Below are 18429 nucleotides of genomic sequence, written 5' to 3' on the forward strand. Positions count from 1 at the left end.
TCGTTTTGCTTGCTTTTATTCAGCATGGTCAAACTGACAGAATCCTCGTGCAGAGATACTTAATTGGCAAGTCATGACACTATCTTACATGTGTTCCGGATGATTCTGCAAACAAGTGATGAACTCTTTGAGAGACTTCCCTTCATAGCAGATCAGGTAGACGTTTACAAATAATGGAAACCTGGGAGAAATGCAATTGCTAAAATAAAATTTCATGCAAAATACAACCAATTTAAATTTTTATCAGCAAGGTCATTTTTAGTTGGGTTTTCGGAACACTGCTGGTGCATGATGTAAACTTTATCATAAGGACAGAATACTATCAAAATATATTAATTTAAAGCACTGTAGCAAGTATGAATGGGAGAATATCAATTTCTGTTTCTCTGTGTCTCAAGTCCAGTTCTCAACATTTCCACGTCAATTTGCAATTTTTTAAAAATAGAAAAGCCTCATGAAAATTCACCAGCTTTTAAAAGCTGATTTATCATACACATTATTTACAAATCAATTTTCTATAATTTAATGCATTTTGTATGTTATTTTCACTTAGATGTGCACTTTATCCTACTATATGCGTTTTGTAAACATTGCTTGGCCATAGAACTACATGCAAAATTCAGAGAAGTATGAATTTTGAATGATGACTGTGTTTTGGTTCCCATACCTTCTCGGAAAGCGTGAATTATGTAAGTTCACCTTTAAATACAAACTTCTTCCCCAACTCTAGTGATGGCTCACAACAGAGACACCCAAGAGATTTTCTATGGCCAAAGGAACCAGCAAAGTGCAGACTTCTCAGGCAGGGTATTTACTAGAAAGTTAAGCTACATACTTGTCAACCATTTTCTTCTGCTTCAGGATTTTGTAGACTTCAGCAGATGTTTGAGGCCCTTGTAGCTTTTGCCCATTCAACATTTCTTTTTCTAGCTGTTCAATTGTCTGGAAATTATTTTTAAAGAGTTGTTAAATCATTTGTATTTGGTTTAAAGGAAACTGCATCACTAAACTCTATTGAAAGCTAAGTAATAAATGTGAAAGTGCTAAAGCCGGAACTCCCTTTGTTCTCTTTTGCAAAGAATGGAAATAATAATTTTGTGCAGACTCCCAATCTAAGCAATACCCGAGATTTACTTATACAGACGAAAAACGTATGTGTTTTAAATTAGGACAAGCATCTCTATTTGGTATTATTTCCGGCTAAACTCTCTGTGTGACACTAGAAAGCCCACACAGCTATCATGATGACTAGTGGCAGATACCCACCACTGATTTGTCTAATCTTTTAAAGCCATCTAAGTTGAAGACCATCACATTTTCTGGGAATGGATACCAGTTACATGGTGTGAACAACTGTGTCCCTTTCTTTGTTCTGAATCTCCCACCATTATTTTTTACTGGATGGTGCCTGGTTATATTATGAAAGGTGGAGAGAGAAGAGCTTCTTTCTACTTTCTCAACATTATGCCCAATTTAGAAAGGTTAACGTCACACAATGTCAGTTATTACCAAGGGGCCTTGGTCACTACCACTGGTCTCATCCACAAACAAATGCATGCTGTAATATACTAATTAGATATGCCCCCTGCCCTCATAAGTAAATGCAGAATATTATTGGGAAAGGGCTGATAAGACAAAAGTGTACCCATTACAGCAATTAATATCGGGGGGCACTTACTTTTCCACCACGCGCAAAAGCTTCAGCCACCTTCCTGTTGCGTCCCCCGTAGCATGTGGTAATCAGATCAGCAACACCACAACTTTCCAGAAATGTATTTATTACTACGGGGCCTTTGCAAAAGAGTCTGGCAAAGGCAATCATTTCCATCAGGCCCAGACGAATCACAGCTGCCTTGGTATTGTCACCTTGGCCCAACCCATCACAAAAACCAGCCCCTACTGCAACGATATTCTAAATCCAATTGGGATGGGGAGAAAAGGAGAGTGAAGAAAAAAAATCACATGAGACAAAGGCATCACATTTAATGACTTGAGAAAGCATGAATGCTTAGCAAAAGGTGCCATTCACAAATGCATTCTCCATTCAATTGCTCCTAAATGCCCCCAAGTGCAAAACTGCATGCAATTCAGTGGTCTATTCAGAGATATTCAGCAAATGGTGTCGGCAAGTTTGGTCACTGTAAGAAGTGCTGCTGCAGTAGAAGAATATGCTGCTAAAATATGTCTTGGTTGTGACAAGCCACACTTTCTCCACAGGATCAAAGCAGTTGGTGAGACATTTCCATAGAATCGAAACAGCTAATGAGGTGTATCTTTGTATTGAATGTTTTTAAGTGAGATAGTGATATGAGGAAGGGATCATAGCTCTGTAGCACATGGTTTTTAGGCGGAAGATCCCAAATTCCCTTGCATCTCAAATTAAAAGCATCAGGTAGAGGGTGATATTAAAGGGCCTCTGCTAATGACAGCAATGGATGGGACAGAGCTGATCTACAAATAGTCTGACCTAGAAGAAAGCAACTTTGGATGTATTATAGAGTAACGCCTATGGTGTTGTGTGGACGCTGGTTTTTCTTCCTCTATCAGAAACAAGTGTTTCACAACTCATTATAGTGGACAAAAGTGTGTGCATGTTGTCCCACCTTCAGCAAATCTCTAAAAAGTACTTTATCATATGTCCTACGAACTCCAGTGCAGACGTTTAGAAAGTCATCTAAAAAGTGCCCAACATAAAACTAACAGATCTCGCTTAAAAAAAGAAGTCATTGGACATATTTTCCCGCTGTCTACATCAAAGCCCAGAAAACTCACTTGAGAATAGTATGTCCAAAGGATTCCTTTTTTTCTGAGGTGACAAGTCACATATATTTGCTTCCTAATTGGCAGCAGCGATTTAACAACCAGCTATTGTCCAACCTATATCAAGGCCATTTTTAATTAGTATAGAAAGTGGGATATAAGTGCAATTCTATCCAGTGGCTCCGGCACGGGAGGGGTGGGTGGAGAGCAATGGCACCCCACTGGGATCGCACTGCCGAGGGCGGTACGCTCCTCCCACCCCCCACTCCTCTTCCTTTGCCAGTGGTTCTACCAGTTTACAGATTTGTAAAGCCAATGAACAAATGAATGAGAAAACAAATGAAATTTTTTTGAAAGCTTAGCTGGCCACACAGATTGCAAAAACTTTAACTGGCTTCACAATATTTGATTTTGAATTACTCACTTTTAAGGCTCCACAGAGCTCCACAGTGTCACAGTCATCTACCACAGTAATTCTGAAATTTGGGGTTTGAAACAACTCTTTATAGATCTTCCCACTTTCAGCATTTTTGCAACCTACGGAAAGAAGCACAGCAAATTAGGATTGAGGTGATGGCCAAGTAACAGCATATCATATGACTTGGATTTAAATGGAAGCATCTCTTCTAATCTCAGCTATGCTTGTGACTCACCATTAGATATACCCAAACCCAGTAAGCTTTCTATAGGGAGAGATGCTCAATAATGTTTAAATATGCTTTCAGTGCTGTGTTATTGAAAACACAAGTGCCTGTTTTCAAATGCTACATACATTTCCATTTGCAAAATGATGGGCAATAATAATAATAATAAACCACCTGGGTCAGCTGTGGTATCAGTGAGATGTAGAGGTTAAAAGTGTTGGACAAAGGAGACCCAGATTCAAATTCCCACTCACCCATGAATCTTATTGGGTGACCTTTGACCAGCTGCTACCTTTCATTCTTACAGGGGTGGGCAGAACACTGCAACAACAAACAAAAAAGTTGGCAAGGGTTTTTTGGGGGGTGGGGTGGGGGGGAAAGTCTCATCACAGCAGCTATAGATCCACAGCTATATCTTCCAGATCACCACAAAGTGGAGCAGGGGGAACATTCTGGATCTATATTCTGAATAAGTGGACTGTACTGATCCCTGGTTTAGTCATTTGTCTTTAAAAACAGAATTACCAATGGTGGTTTCACAGAACTTTTCATCTGCCACTTCGTTTGCGATGTTGGCTCCCATGAGTACACTGACTTCTATGCCCAGCTTCTCTCGAATGATATCCGATATGAGTTTCAGTCCTTTAGGGCCTTCGTCTATGCCCTGTTTAACAGGAAGGCAGTGAACAAAAGTAAGACTAGCCTTCCTTGCACTTCAGTAGATGAAACATAGATCTGATCCTGTTGTACTCTATGAAACTGAGCACGTGCAGGAGCCGTTTACAACAAAGGGTAATGGGAACAGACAGCACGTTGTCGGGATGATATATATCTTGGTTATGACCCACACAGTGCATTTATCTTAAGATTGTTTGATGTGTGTTACATAGCCAACTTTTAATATAATAACATAAGCTTTAGAAAATAATATATGTGGGGGAGCAACTAGTCCAGGCATGTCCAACAAGTAGATCGTGATCTACTGGTAGATCATTGGACTTCAGTGGTAGATCATTGGCTCCCCCAAAGAAGCTGAACAACTGTGGCTCCCCTTAAAAAAGCTCAACATTTTACCTCCTCCCTGAAAAAACTCAACAACTTTGACCCGAACCCCCCAAACATGGCCCTTCCTCCTTCCTTTAAAAAATCTCAACAACTTTGACCTGAACCCCCAAAAAGGGGGTAGATCACTGCCAGTTTTTAACTCTGTGAGTAGATTGCAGTCTCTTGGGAGTTGGCCACCCCTGGACTAGTCCATTCCAAATATGGCACTTTCGCCTTCTGTTCTGCAGCTTGGGGTGTCCATAGCTCTTGAAACCAACCCAGACGCATGGTTCATTCAAACTGCAGGCAGAGGGGGAGTCTGCACTAGAGTTACTATTATTTATCACCCAAGTCAGGTTACAACAATTAAAACATAACGTTAGAAACAATTTTGTCTGCACCCCATAGGAGCCAACTCCTAGGGACAATGGGGGCTTCAGCCTTCCCAATAAAATATTTGAGGGGGCTTTCCCCCCCCAAAAAAATTGATGGGCATTCCCATTCAAATAGTGTGTGTACCATGTCATGTAATGATCTCAGGCATGCAAGCAAGCCCCGATAAGAAGTAATGACTTTCCAGAGTTTTATGTTACGTTTATTTACAAAACAAAAACCCACACATCTAGAGCACGGCTTCTCACCTGCTCACATAGATGATAGTATGTCAGTCTGAACTTCCTCCCCTTTCACAGCAAGAAGGATGCCAAATTCCCGCCCTTCCTCTCTTTCCCTTCCATTGTCCTCTGACCTTATCCAGTCTCCTATAATGGGGACTGGGGGGGGGCTGGCCTTCCCCCTCCCCACTTCCACTCAACACACTCTCAGTCCTCTGCTTATCTGTTGATTGCCTAGCAACACTTCAGCTGCCTCCTAACTCTCCCGCTTCTTGAGAGCTAACAGTGTCTTCTTCTGCAAGGGGGGTTGAACTACCCCTTCTCGGCTTTGTCAGCCAGCTCTCATCCGCAGTTGGTGTCTCACTTAAACCAGTTTCTGAGTCTGACTCTTCCCCTGCGCTCTGGTGAGCCACGTTCCTGACACATTATCGATTATGCGGGGCGGGGCTTACCTGGGCCCCCACAATATTTTATTCACCCTATATGCAGTCATGACCCTGGAAATTTCACTGTTCCGTTTTCTCCCTAACTGGTCCCACCCCTTGGGAAAGGTTCACAAATTACCTTGATTAGTGTAATTCCAATGGCTCCTTTTTTTACATGGCCAGTTAGCTGCTCACAGATTTTAGGAATGAACTGATGAGGTATAACAAATATTATAATGTCTGCACCATTTACTGTTTCTACTGGGTCTGCTACAGCAACCTGAGACAAAAAAAGAAGAAAGTTTAAACATTATATTATTGAAAACAAACAAGGGCAGCAGATATCCAGCAGTGTTTCCCATAACAGCAAGAGTGGATTGAGATGACATTCACATATATACACATTTTGAGCATACAATGTGTATTTCCTGGGGTTGCGCTTGCAGGAAGGCACATCCATATATGCAACACAAGTATTTCTTGCAGCAGTCTTAATATGGCCTGCTCTCCTGAATTGAGGTCTGTACAAAATAACATTGATCTACTAACTCACATGAAAACACAATGTGTTTTCATAACTGCACATGATTTTTTGGAGAGAGAGAGAAACCACGCTTTTACATTTATATTCTAGAGATATTTAGTAAAAATAGATTTAAGCTTTGCATCTGATAAACTTCTTGAAGTATCCTAGCTCAGTTCTCTTAACAACCTAATTCTATCAATGTTTGCTCAGATGTCGTGCACATTCTACAATTTGGGACACAATGGTCTACAGCTCCTCATAGTATTCTGGAATACCAAGTAGGACTGGAGACAATGTATTTAAGCCCAACCAACTGCAAAACTCACCAGGTCCTTGCATTGTTCTGGCAGCTGTGCCAAGATTTCTTCTTTAGTTTAGATAATGCACAACTCATATCAATGCCTCTGTGTACCTATGCTGCTCTTTAATCAATTGTATTAACCTTCTGATATATTTTGAGTCCAATTCCCTTCTCAGTCTGCTTCTGGGAATGCTGCACAGCTGTTCTGCTATGTTGTTGTTGTTTTTAAAGAAAGGGCAGATTTTTCTAAGCTTGAGGATTGGGGTTGGGGTGGAAGAAAGCCAAAAAGGAGAAGCATGGGAATAGGGTGTTTAGCTCACAATGTTAAGCACGAGTCTTATAAAAAGTGAGCAACCCAAAATGCAGCTATTGTATACTAAATTCCCAGCGTGGAAGCAGCCTTTGTTAATTTGAATTGCATACCATTATGGCCCAACTACACTACCTTTAAAACCTGAAACTACAGTTAAGAAGTTACACTGAACTTACCACGTTATGGGGTAGCTTATGCCCTGGGAGATACTTCACATTCTCATGGTCTTGGTTAATTATTTCTGTGAGTTTTCGCCCATCGATTTGCTCTTCAAATACCCACATATTTATAGTAGGGTGAAATTTGAGGGATTTCTCGGTATTTTTGCCTATGATTTTCGCAATGGCAGTTCCCCTTTAAAAAAAGAAAAGCGGTGGGGGGGGGAGGAAAAGAAGGCAAATAATTAAAGGCAGGGTTAATTGCATCCCCATTCACCAGAAGCGTATGGTTGCACAAGCACTATATCTCAAGAATTTAGACACAAGCAAAATTGGCATAGCAATTTGGATTTAGCAAACTTTATAAAGCTTTACCTCCTATAGTAAATTTCACAAATGGCTACCAATGTGTGTACTACTGGAATGCTACAACATATGTACTGTACATATGCACTGCTTGTGCACTTTGGATGGTCATTTTGGTGCTGCTAACAAAGGAGTTTGACTTCATCCCTGGAGGTGCCCTCTGTTATCTTTCGAGACAGATGGATGCCAAAACCAACACCCCACATCAAAATTCCATGTGGGGTTTTTTAGCTAAGAAATTGGCAGTTTAGATACATACGTCATATTTAGACGTTAAAGAGTTTAACTGAGGAGGAAGTATGGTTTCCCCTTTAAAGAGTTGTGTGCACAGTTAGTCTAGAACTGCTTCTCCACCTAGTGCAGAATTCAGGGCAAGAAGGTCTGAGCATATTACACTGATCCTGGTCCGACTGGCTGCCAATCAATTTCCAGGCCCAGGTTTTGATCAATAAAACCTTATGGCTCAGGACCACAATACCCCCAAGGACCACCTCTCACCATATGAGCCTATCTGAACCCTGAGATCATAATCTGAGGCCCCTTCTTCATGTGCCTCCTCCATGAAAGGTCCAGAGAGTGGCAACATGAGAACGGGCCTTTTCTGCAACAGTTCCCTGTTTGTGGAATACTCTCCCCAGGGAGGTTCACCTGGCACCTTCATTATACACCTTTAGGCGCCAGGTGAAAGCATTCCTCTTCAACCAGGCCTCGGGTTGATTGATATCCAATGCCCTTTTAAATGTGATGTGGAGGGGTGATTTTTGGCTTGTTTTTGTTCTTATTTTTAGTCTGTATTTTGTGGTTTTTATATTGCAAATTGTTGTGAACCACCATGAGATCTACAGATGAAGGGCAACTTAATAAATGAAAATAAAAATGGGGAGAAATGTCGGGGAACATACTACTGTACACAAAAGAGTACATGAACCTTACTTGAATTATCACACCATCTTGCCTAATCTCTATAACAACAATTCCTAGTGCTTTTCTCCTTGTTTCATGCAAATAGAAAGGAGACCAGGACTTCTGTCCCCCAGAGGTGTCGCAAGAGGGGTGTGGCAGGTGCGCTTTGCCCCAGGTGTCATGCCTAGGGGGGTGACAAACTCCTGGGCAGATCGGCGTGGCAGCACTCGCACCCCTAGTGGGCAGATTTTCGCAATTGCCGCAATTGCTGCAGGGAAAATCTGCCTGCTGATTGCGCACGTACGCCCGGTGATCAGCCTGCCCCCCCCCCGGTGGGTGGCGTTCGCTCCCCCCAGCAGGCAGTGCTTGCATCCCCAGTGGGCAGATTTTCATGATTGGCGGGCAGATTTTCAAGATGAATATCGCGCCAATCATGAAAATCTGCCTGCAAGGGATGCGAACGCCGCCTGCCACGGCGCACCCGCCTGGGAGGCTAGCCCCGCCCCCTGCTCCGGGTGCCAGAGCACCTAGCTTCGCCACTGCTGTCCCCTCTGGGGCAACATCAGAGTGTCACCATTGCAGATCCAGTGAAGTTACACTCTATTTTTCTAAGCCCATTAATGATATTCAAGGTCATTCAAGCAAACACAACATCCTCAGGGGAGCTATATCTGAGTGCCTTGTGTTGTGACTGAACAAGTGAAAGTAAAACAGAACCTGGGAGTCCCAAAATTCACTCAGCAAAATTGTATCTCTGGCTGCTGGCAGAAATGTAAGCAACATAGAGCTACAGCCAAGAGACCAGTTGAAAAGCTTTTCAAATTAGTAGTACAAATAAAGTTGGGTTTTCAGGAGGTCCGAGTCTGTTGAGCTACCACAGACTTCACACATAAGCTTCAAAAACCCATCTCTCTGAAGTTAGAACTTAAATCAATCTTTAAAATGTTGGCAATACCTTCTTGCATATGTCTGTGTCAAGCATATCTAAGGCAAAGGTCTTCTCAGCTGAGAGAAGGCTGCTAGATCAGCATTGAGGATCTCTCTGCCTCACTGAGCCATGTCCTAGTAGCTGTCTTCATCAGAAGGCAAAAAGCTTTTGACAGCTTGTACATTTCTTTATTAATACTGTATATTTATATTTTCCTAATGACTCTACAAGGTAGCTTGTGATACCTATTAAATCTGGATGATTGAATTCAGGTTCACAAGTTATATACAACAATCTAGCAGAGCTCCTAACCCGGGTCATCAGCAAGATTTCTCCTAGTCCAGGGATGCAGAAACCGGTGGCCCACCAGAGATGAGCAGACAAACTAGCTACTCCTTAAGACTCTCCAAGCAAAATGTTTGCACATGGCTTAGTCACACTGATTAAAGAAAAGTAAACATTTGCATAGGGTGGGGGATTCAACTCCACGTTTGTGATTGTGAGTATTGAACAAGGACAATGGTTGTTCCAGAGTCCAGACCAACACATCTGAAAACAGGAAGGTGTGGTACTGAGCTGTCCAAAAATCAGCTTCGCATATGTCATACCTGACATCAGTTTGATGACCACATTTTCAAAATGTTGATTTTGTTTGTCAGTTTAACAGCTAATAATAACATTATTCCAGCTTCACTGGAAGGACAGATCCTGAAGCTGAGGCTCCAATACTTTGGCCACCTCATGAGAAGAGAAGACTCCCTGGAAAAGACCCTGATGTTGGGAAAGATTGAGGGCACTAGGAGAAGGGGACGACAGAGGACAAGATGGTTGGGCAGTGTTCTCGAAGCTACGAACATGAGTTTGACCAAACTGCGGAGGCAGTGGAAGACAGGAGTGCCTGGTGTGCTCTGGTCCATGGGGTCACGAAGAGTCGGACATGACTAAACAACAATAACAATAAAACCAAAAACAGCAGCAAATCGGAAACCATTATGGAAAATAAAGATTTCAAGATCTGAATATGAAACCTCCAAAAACAACTAAGAAGCCAATGTTTAGTATGCAAGGGGTGGTTTAGATGTTTTTGAAAGTACAGTACAGTATTGCTGACCATTGAACTTTCACATCTATTTTGGTAGCTTAATGTAATGCAACCCTGACTGCAAATGTTACAGATAAGCTTGGAGGTTAGTGTCTCTGACTCAACTCACAAACAAAAAAGCTCAAAATTTTCCCCCACCTCTGAAGGACTCTGACTTGTAGCCTATCACATGAGAGCTGCATCAGCATTTTGGGGTGCTGGTGGGATGTGGGGGGTGGGTTGCAAGACCAAACGTCTAACCTCTGTTATACACAACCATTCTGCATGCATACATGAAAGGCACAATTCTTATTTCTTGTAGGGGAGCCAGACATCTTTACTGAAGGTGGTTCCTTTGTAGCCAAGATATCACCAAAAAGTTGGTATTTGAAGCTAGCTACCCATGCTATGCTGTTGTGTCTGGGGGCAGCTTTAATTGTGGCTCATTTTGAGTTTGGGTGCAAATAAGAGGCCTTTACCAGGATTGGTGCCATGTCTGAGGGAACTTGCTAGGAGTCACCTTGCCCAGGGTTCCATCAAACCTAACAATGACCCTCTGGTGCCCATACCCCAGTGCTGCATTCAGTCTTTCAAAGCTTACCAAGGGACTAGTGAAGATGCTTTGGGCACCAGAGAAGCTACATGGGTGGAGTTCCATGAGAACAGCACAGCTCCAGCTACCCAGTACACCCTTGGCTCAGCAACTAAGCAGTTGTAACAGCCACCATCATTTTCCATATATCCAGTGCGTTCAAGTGCCACCCCTGAAGTGTAGGATCTGCTACTGTCAATCTCCATGCTGCTAGAGCTTCCAACCCAACAAAGGAACTGTAGCCATGCAACTGGGAGTGGAAAAATTGCAAGTACCGTGTTTCCCCCTTTTTAAGGCGTAGTCATAAAATAAGCCATAGCAGCATTTCTAAGCATTTGAGAAATATAAACCGTACCCCGAAAATAAGCCATAGTGATAGGCGCTGTGCGGAAGAGAGCACTGAGCTCCCCGAGTCAGCAGCAGCAACGCCGGCCGCAGCAGTGTTTGCTGAGTCCTTTCTTGCTTTTGGGACTTGGTTACTGTGCTGGCTTGGGATGGTGTGTGTGCAATTGCTGTTGCTGCTTCGTGTTTTTCAGCTGGATTCTCTGGGTTCTAAGCACTTTCCCCCGTTTGTTTGCGAAGCAGCACTCGGCTGCAGCCCTTGCCTCTCCCCGCGGCTGCAGGAGGCTGCAGTTGATCGCTATCTCCTTTTCCATTTCTTTTGTCTTTGAGCACCCGGCCCCGCCCCCTCTCCCCTTCGTGGAATGAAGAACGGAGTTTTAGCAGCATTTCCTCATTATAAAAAAAAGGTCAGGAACTTTTACTTTAACCTCAAAAATGGGATATTTCCTCTCTCTAAAAACAACTCTGACCTGAACACCAATAAAACGGGAGTAGATCACCTCCAGTTTATAAATCCGCAAGTAGATCGCAGTCTCCTGGAAGTTGGGCTCTATACTTTGGCTGATTGCAAGCCTTTGCATCTTTAAAAAACAAAAACCATGCGCCTCTCAGTCTTAATTTTTCTTTAATTCATCCCCCTATACCCTCCTCCAGCCATTGCCTCCTTCCATTCCTTACCCCCCCTCCCTCTCTCCCCACTTCCCTCACTCCTGTGCGATCTCATTTAGTCATATACTTGCTTTTTCTGTTGTGTTGTCTATTTTATATTTAATATTATTACCCTTTATGATGTTATTTTTTCCCTTGCGATAATTATTTATTTTTTATCTTTAACTAACTTTCCTTTCCATATTTTTCCATATATAACTCAACACTTTCCCATTCCTTCTTAACTCTTTGGATAGAGTGCCCCCCCATTATTGTTGTTAATTTTACAATTCCTGGATTTTTTATGGAACCGAACAGCTCGGGTGCTTCAGAATGTGCCTTCTGTTGCTACAGGGCTATGGGGCTTCACTATTTGACCCCCCCCCCCCAGGTTGGGATTTTTAAAGTAGTTCTGTGGGTCCCAGGGCGCAGAATCACCCCCGATCCTTTCCTTTGTCTAAACAGACCTCTTCCCCCCTGACTTTGGAAGGCTGTGCTTCAAGGGTGATACCAGGGGTTTTTTAAGACCTGCGCCTCTTAAGGATTGTTACGGTCCATAACTTCCATTGCTTTCTAAAGGGTTGGGGGTTTAAAGCACTGCCACCCCCACCCCACCCTGCAGGCGCTCGGAACTGGCAGCGCCAACAACGCGCCCAGCAGCGCGCAGAAGAGAGCACTGAGCGTCCTGAGCCAGTGGGTCCCAGTTGTACCAGCACTTTTTTAAAAAAAAGACACCCCCTGAAAATAAGCCACTGTGTGTTTTTTTGAGGGAAAAAAGTTATAAGACGGTGTCTTAAAAAGGGGGAAACACGGTAGCAGGCAAAGCACAAGGAGCAGAACATCCATATTTTATCTGTTATGGTACATTTCTGGTGCATTGAGTCTTAAGGAACCTGCCTACCTTCCTGCAGGGCTTGCCTTCATATAATAATATAATAATAATTTATTATTTATACCCCACCCATCTGGCTGGGTTACCCCAGCCACTCTGGGCGGCTTCCAACAGAAGTGTTAAAATACAATAATTTATTAAACATTAAAAACTTCCCTAAACAGGGCTGCCTTCAGATGTCTTCTAAAAGTCTGGTACTTGTTTTTCTCTTTGACATCTGGTGGGAGGGCGTTCCACAGGGCCGGTGCCACTACCGAGAAGGCCCTCTGCCTGGTTCCCTGTAACTTGGCTTCTCGCAGCGAGGGAACTACCAGAAGGCCCTCAGCACTGGACCTCAGTGTCCTGGCAGAACGATGGAGGTGGAGACGCTCCTTCAGGTATACTGGACCGAGGTCTTTTAGGTGGATTTAAGGTGTCAGTTTGTACCTTAAATGTGGAGTTGGTACAGTTCATCCATGCTACACTCTGTGGGATCTGTCACTACTTTGCTCCCTTTCATCTCCACCCACTCCCTTTTCACTCCTTAAAGAGGTGTAATCTCTGCCTAACTATCCAGACAGGAGGAATCTTGTGCTGCCCTTGGCTGTTGTGTCCCATCTCACATGATCAGTCTTTTCTTTCTTTCTTCATACAAACAATGGTGAATTTGCACCAAACCACTCATTGTGACATCATTCTAGTACGCCACGAAGAGAGAAAAGTTAAGAATAAAATACACAAATCCTCCCTGTTTTTTTCAAGCTCAACCTCCACCCCGCTTAACATAAATTCTGAAACTTGCCCAGGGTTTACATTATGGAGTATGCATCTCTAAGATCAAGGAGTTATAAAGCTCACCAGAAAACGTCACCAAGGTGTACAGCCATAATGAAATTTGTGTAGTTGTAGGTTCTATTTATTTATTTAGTATTGTTATTGTGGAATAAGAACAAAGCCCCTTTCATTGGTGTGGATTTCTAGGAGAGTGCCCAAACTGGATGTTAAGATAACAAAGACCTGTCTCTGAATTCACTGTTCTTTGAAAGAATGGAAAAGTAAGCATAAATCTTTATGTAAATCTTAGCATAGTAATCTGAGAACGTACATGGAAAGGACAGGGTGGGGAAGACAGGGAGAAATAGGTATGGCTATAATTAAGTCTCGGCCTGTCGGTCAGGGTGTGTGCAACATTTCTCTCTTGAGAGACCAGAAACTCCTGCAAATAAACTACTTAACATTCAATTTCATAGATGGTATCAAATTATTCCACGCTGCGAGGACATGACTAAAAAAAAAAGTAGGTTTCTCTGTTGGTCTAGGAAATAAATTTTAAAAATCAAAAGTGTCCTTTTTGGTCAGTGTTAGAAATTTTTTAAGTTGGGTCCTATTAACTGTGCTGGTTGGTCCTAATGACTTTCACTTGTACCTACATGAAGCTACTATGGAAAGAAAACGCTTGAGAAGAATAAAGAAACACCTTCCCTTCCTGATGCACAACCACCATCTTGCTCTGCAAGTACACATTAGAAAATAGCACCCATGCTGGCTTTCGATGATGCACTGCTACTGTATTATGAAAGCACAGTAATAATATCACATCTAAAACAAATTTGGGAAATTAATCCCAAACTGATTTCAAAAGGGTGTGTGCGTGTATAAAATGTACAACAGTTTCATGCCTGTTTCCCCTAGCACTTTTTCTCCCAGGGGAACTCAGCCTGTCACTGGATATGTTCCCTTTGAGGCCAATGTTCTAGTCTGATCTGCAGGAGCTATAGAAACACAGGAAGCATGATTCAGACTGGAGATGGAAATTCTGCAAAACAAGCAAACGGTTCCCTCTCACAAAACTCTGGAAGGCTGTAGTCCAAAACATGTCTTAGGGAAGCATGTGGGGCATTTCCCCCGAGTAAACTGGTACAGGTCTGTCGGTCTGTCCGTCTTTCTAGTCTGCTCCATTGGTCTACACAGCGTTTCTGCTTGGATTACAGAACTGCTCCGCACTTGTCCCTTACTTTATAGCAGGGGGCCAACCTGTAGCCCCCCGCTACTGCGGAACTACAGTTCCCAGCACCCCTGAACATCGGTCCTGCAGCCTAGGACTGATAGACTGTCCAACAACAATGGGAGCGCAAGAGGCTCCTCTTTCCTGTTTTTATAAGGTACTAGCATTTCAGGGGAGCCAATGCAGCCCCATAGAACATAACAGATGCACCGTCAGCACTAGCATGTCTACTCAGCAGGAAGCCCTATTGGATTCAGTTGGGCTTACTCCCAGGTAAATGGGGTGGGATTGCAGCCTAAGCAACCTCGTCTGCTGGTTTCCTCTGGACTCTCGTTGGGAACGATCGGGGCAATCCAAAGGCAATTAAATTTTCTAAGGTGAAGCGGGGGAGGGGCTGGCATCATAGCTGTCAAGTTTTCCCTTTTCTCGCGAGGAAGCTTATTAAGGATAAGGGAATTTCCCTTTTAAAAAGGGAGAATTTGACAGCTATGGCTGGCATTTTTGCGCAGATGTCCAAGTTAGGACAGATATGGACTACCTGGATATGAATGCAGAGCGAGAGAGGAAAGGTGCGGAGAGGGCTGGGCTGACTCCCTCCGCGCTTCCTCGCCCCCTCTCTGGATAGCCCTTCGGGCACCCTCGGCTTTTGTTGCAAGGCTCGCTCCAGAGAGAGAGACGCTTGGACCTCTTCTCGGCGAGGGCGCACATGCACCCAGCTCTTGGGTGGGTGGCTGGGTGAGTGAGTACCGTAGGTGGCTCTCCGCCCTCTGCCCCCCTGCGATTCCCACTCGGCTCTGTCCGAGTCGTACTCACCAGTTCCCGGAACCGATAATGCAGACTTTGAGCGCAGACATGGTGGCTGGGCTCCCCAAGTCGACTCTGGATCCTTTCGCGCCCGGCGGCGTCAAGTTCGGCGCTCGTCCGCTTTAAGTATCCCGGAGGCTGGGAAAGACGTTTGACACACCCCGGCCTGCATGCGCCGCCTTGTCTGCCGGGATCCAGCCCGCGGTGGAGGGAGGTCAGCCCCTAAAGACCAGTCAGAGAAGATCGGGGTCAGGAAGCCCAGCGGGCCGGCGTTGGAAGGGAGAAGTACAGTAGCTCTCTTCCTGCTGGGTGAGCCATTAGGGCAAACAAGCCCTCCCCCACCAACCTCAGGCTGCCCCAGTGGTGGCTGGTGCTCGTTGGGCAGAAGGCAGGGAGGCCAACGGTAGGGGGAGCCAGAGCCAATGTCAGGCAGAAGCCAACCTATCCTCCCTGGTAAGCTCAACATGGATAACGCTGAGGAAACTGACAGCCAGTGTCACCCCCTGGACTGGTTGATTGGAAGAAAAAAGGCTGGCAGATGCTGTGGGGCAGGCTGAGCTTGGTGGGGCAGTTCCCCATTTGCCCTATTGGACCAGCTTACACAGCTTCTGCCAGACCCACCCCCCACCTGCCAGTCTTCTTATAACCAGTCCAGGTACTGGCACCAGCAAATAGCTCCTTCTTTCTCAGTGTTGCCTTCATGGCACTCAACAGGAAAAAGGACAAAACTAGAGTGTGTTGGCTCCTTTCAGCCCTGGGGCAGGCTTTGCTAATCTTTTATAATATGGCGCTCTGTGCAAGACCAACAGTTGACATACCCAAATGGGTCTTCTCAATTTTGCACCCCTTCAACTCAGGGCCTGGGGGGGGGGAACCACTCAGAAGTGTGCATGCACACGAAAGCTCATACCAAAATAAAAACTTAGTTGGTCTTTAAGGTGCTACTGAAGGAATTTTTTTATTTTACTTCGATCCAGACCAACACGGCTACCTACCTGTAACCTGGCCTAAATCCAGTGCTGTTTCAGCATTACCACTCCTAATAGGCACCAGCTAATGCTGAACATTTTTCTTCTTTGGGCTGTGCTCTTGTACCATTTCTGAGCAAACAATGTGTGGAAGGACCAACATCTATTAAATATGAATTAATAGGTTTTTTAATTTGAATTCAACTTAAACATTCTGAGAAAACTGTCAGATTTTATGATTAAAGGAAATATAAATTTTAAGGCCAATATCTTCAGTATTAGCATATTCCCTAATCACTATCTGGACCACAAAACAAACATCTGTTTTATGGCTACTGAACTTTGATTCCTTGATCAATTAAGAATGAGTGGCTGTGGTGCTAATGAGTGGATGTGGTGATGATATATAAGGTAGAGAGTGCACAATGACTGTACCTGCTCTGAGAGCCTTCTCGACTAAGGCTGGAGTATAGATGCCATAAAGTAATCTCTGGGTCTGTTAGTTCAGGATCTGCTATTACAAAACAGAAAGAATAGGTCACACTGGAGAAGTAGAAAACTGATCCCATTCACCTGTGAGCAAGCACCATTGAACATGGACAGGATTCCTCCAATGCATAATGATCTATAATTATTTCCACTCAGCCTGAATTGGTAAGATTATCTTGAATTATGGAAGATCTGTCTGTCAACAGTTATTAGCTAAAACAGATCAAACTTTCAAATGGCTTGTAAATCTTGTTAAACAATTTTTAAAAGTCCAACAGAAACATGCGGAACCTGCAATGCAGAATCATGGACTTGACACCCAAAATAAAACAAGGTGACTGTCTAGATATTCTGAATTAATGAACCTATAAATCAAAAGTGTGATATTTGTGCATTTGTGTGTGGCAGATGTTTTCAATAAGAGGTAACTAAAAAAAATAAAACTGACATCATGACAAGCAAATTGAGTAATTAATTGCTTACTATAGCAAGTAAATAGTGTTGCTTTAAAGATTGGCTAGCAGTTTCTGTGGTTGAATTATAACCAATTGCCATAAAGACCATTCAAAGACTTTGCATGGTAGGCCTATGTTTCTGTTTTCACTCCAATGCTTGCCTATCATCCTGAATTGCAATTTGTGTTGTCTTATTTTTAATGTTAAAAAAAAGCAAAAAAAGTCACAGGGAAGAGTCACAGAAAAATGTTTTTTTTAAAAAAAATTCTAAATATTCCCAAGCAGAAAATGGGTTTAATTCATACACGATTACTGTTATTGGACAAAGACAACCACGTGAAGGCAATGGAAGTGATCCAAGGTACATTAGCTTAGGGCAGTGTTTCTCAACCAGTGTGCCTCCAGATGTTTTGGGACTACAACTCCCATCATCCCTAGCTAGCAAGACCAGTGGTCAGGAATGATGGGAGTTGTAGTCCCAAAACATCTGGAGGCACACTGGTTGAGAAACACTGGCTTAGGGAACCCATGGAATTTCACACGTAACAAACTCTGGCTGCATGTGCACCATACATTTAAAGCAAATGGCCTCCCTCCTGGGGAATGTAAATTTACAATTTACAGACCTACAATTCCCAGAATCCTGAAACCATAGGAGAACTCATGTGCATTAAAATGTGCTTTAAATATATGGTGCGCACACAACCCATATATTGACTCAAGCAGGCTTCTACCTGCTAGGATTAACAATGCTAATAGTGTTTCATGCGGCATAAAGAATCCTAGTTTGGGGTGGGTAGGTGGGCAATGTATGTTGTTTTATCAGAACTAGACCCCAGCCCAGCCCTACCAGTCGTGCTTCACAGATCCTTAGCTCCAGGGAAACACAGCTTTGCCCTTTTTGCCAGGCAAAGATTGCTCTTCCCCCGCAGTCATGAGCTAATCCACAAAACTGGAGTATCAGGACCACAATTAAGCAAAGGGAAGCAGATTGCCATGTTGCCATAGGAACTGGTGCACACAAAAAACCCAGCAGAAATAATGGTAATGTAGTCTTTAGGAGGTAAAGCCCCATGACTGAGGAAGCAAAATTAACTCAGCACATTTGATGCAGCTATTAATATAATTGTGTTAAGATACAAATAGACCAAGAGGGAATTGAAGTATCAAAGCTGAAGAAGAAAACAATGTG

The 18429-nt window shown here is 43.5% G+C and overlaps 1 protein-coding gene across 1 annotated transcript; it reads right to left on the bottom strand.

The window, feature by feature from the left end:
* LOC118091959 (glycerol-3-phosphate dehydrogenase 1-like protein) lies at window positions 1-15427 on the bottom strand. The gene is made up of 8 exons (XM_035129601.3): window positions 15335-15427; window positions 6804-6981; window positions 5627-5767; window positions 3930-4068; window positions 3185-3297; window positions 1679-1912; window positions 836-942; window positions 1-181 (listed from the first exon to the last, which is right to left on the bottom strand). Exons 1-8 carry the CDS (start codon window positions 15373-15375, stop codon window positions 85-87), a joined length of 1050 nt encoding a protein of 349 aa, XP_034985492.1. The 5' UTR covers window positions 15376-15427; the 3' UTR covers window positions 1-84.
* Window positions 15428-18429: the final 3002 nt, after the last annotated feature.

The sequence above is a fragment of the Zootoca vivipara genome, chromosome 1, assembly GCF_965207765.1.
Source record: "Zootoca vivipara chromosome 1, rZooViv2.hap1.1, whole genome shotgun sequence".
Taxonomy (NCBI): domain Eukaryota; kingdom Metazoa; phylum Chordata; class Lepidosauria; order Squamata; family Lacertidae; genus Zootoca; species Zootoca vivipara.

Coding starts and splice junctions, on each gene's coding strand:
- LOC118091959 (XM_035129601.3), bottom strand. CDS start 15,375: ATGTCTGCGCTCAAAGTCTGCATTATCGGTTCCGGGAACTG. Junction 4,069..5,626: donor TTGGAATTACACTAATCAAG/GTAATTTGTGAA, acceptor CCTGTTAAACAG/GGCATAGACGAAGGCCCTAA. Junction 1,913..3,184: donor AGCTCTGTGGAGCCTTAAAA/GTGAGTAATTCA, acceptor AATTGGATTTAG/AATATCGTTGCAGTAGGGGC.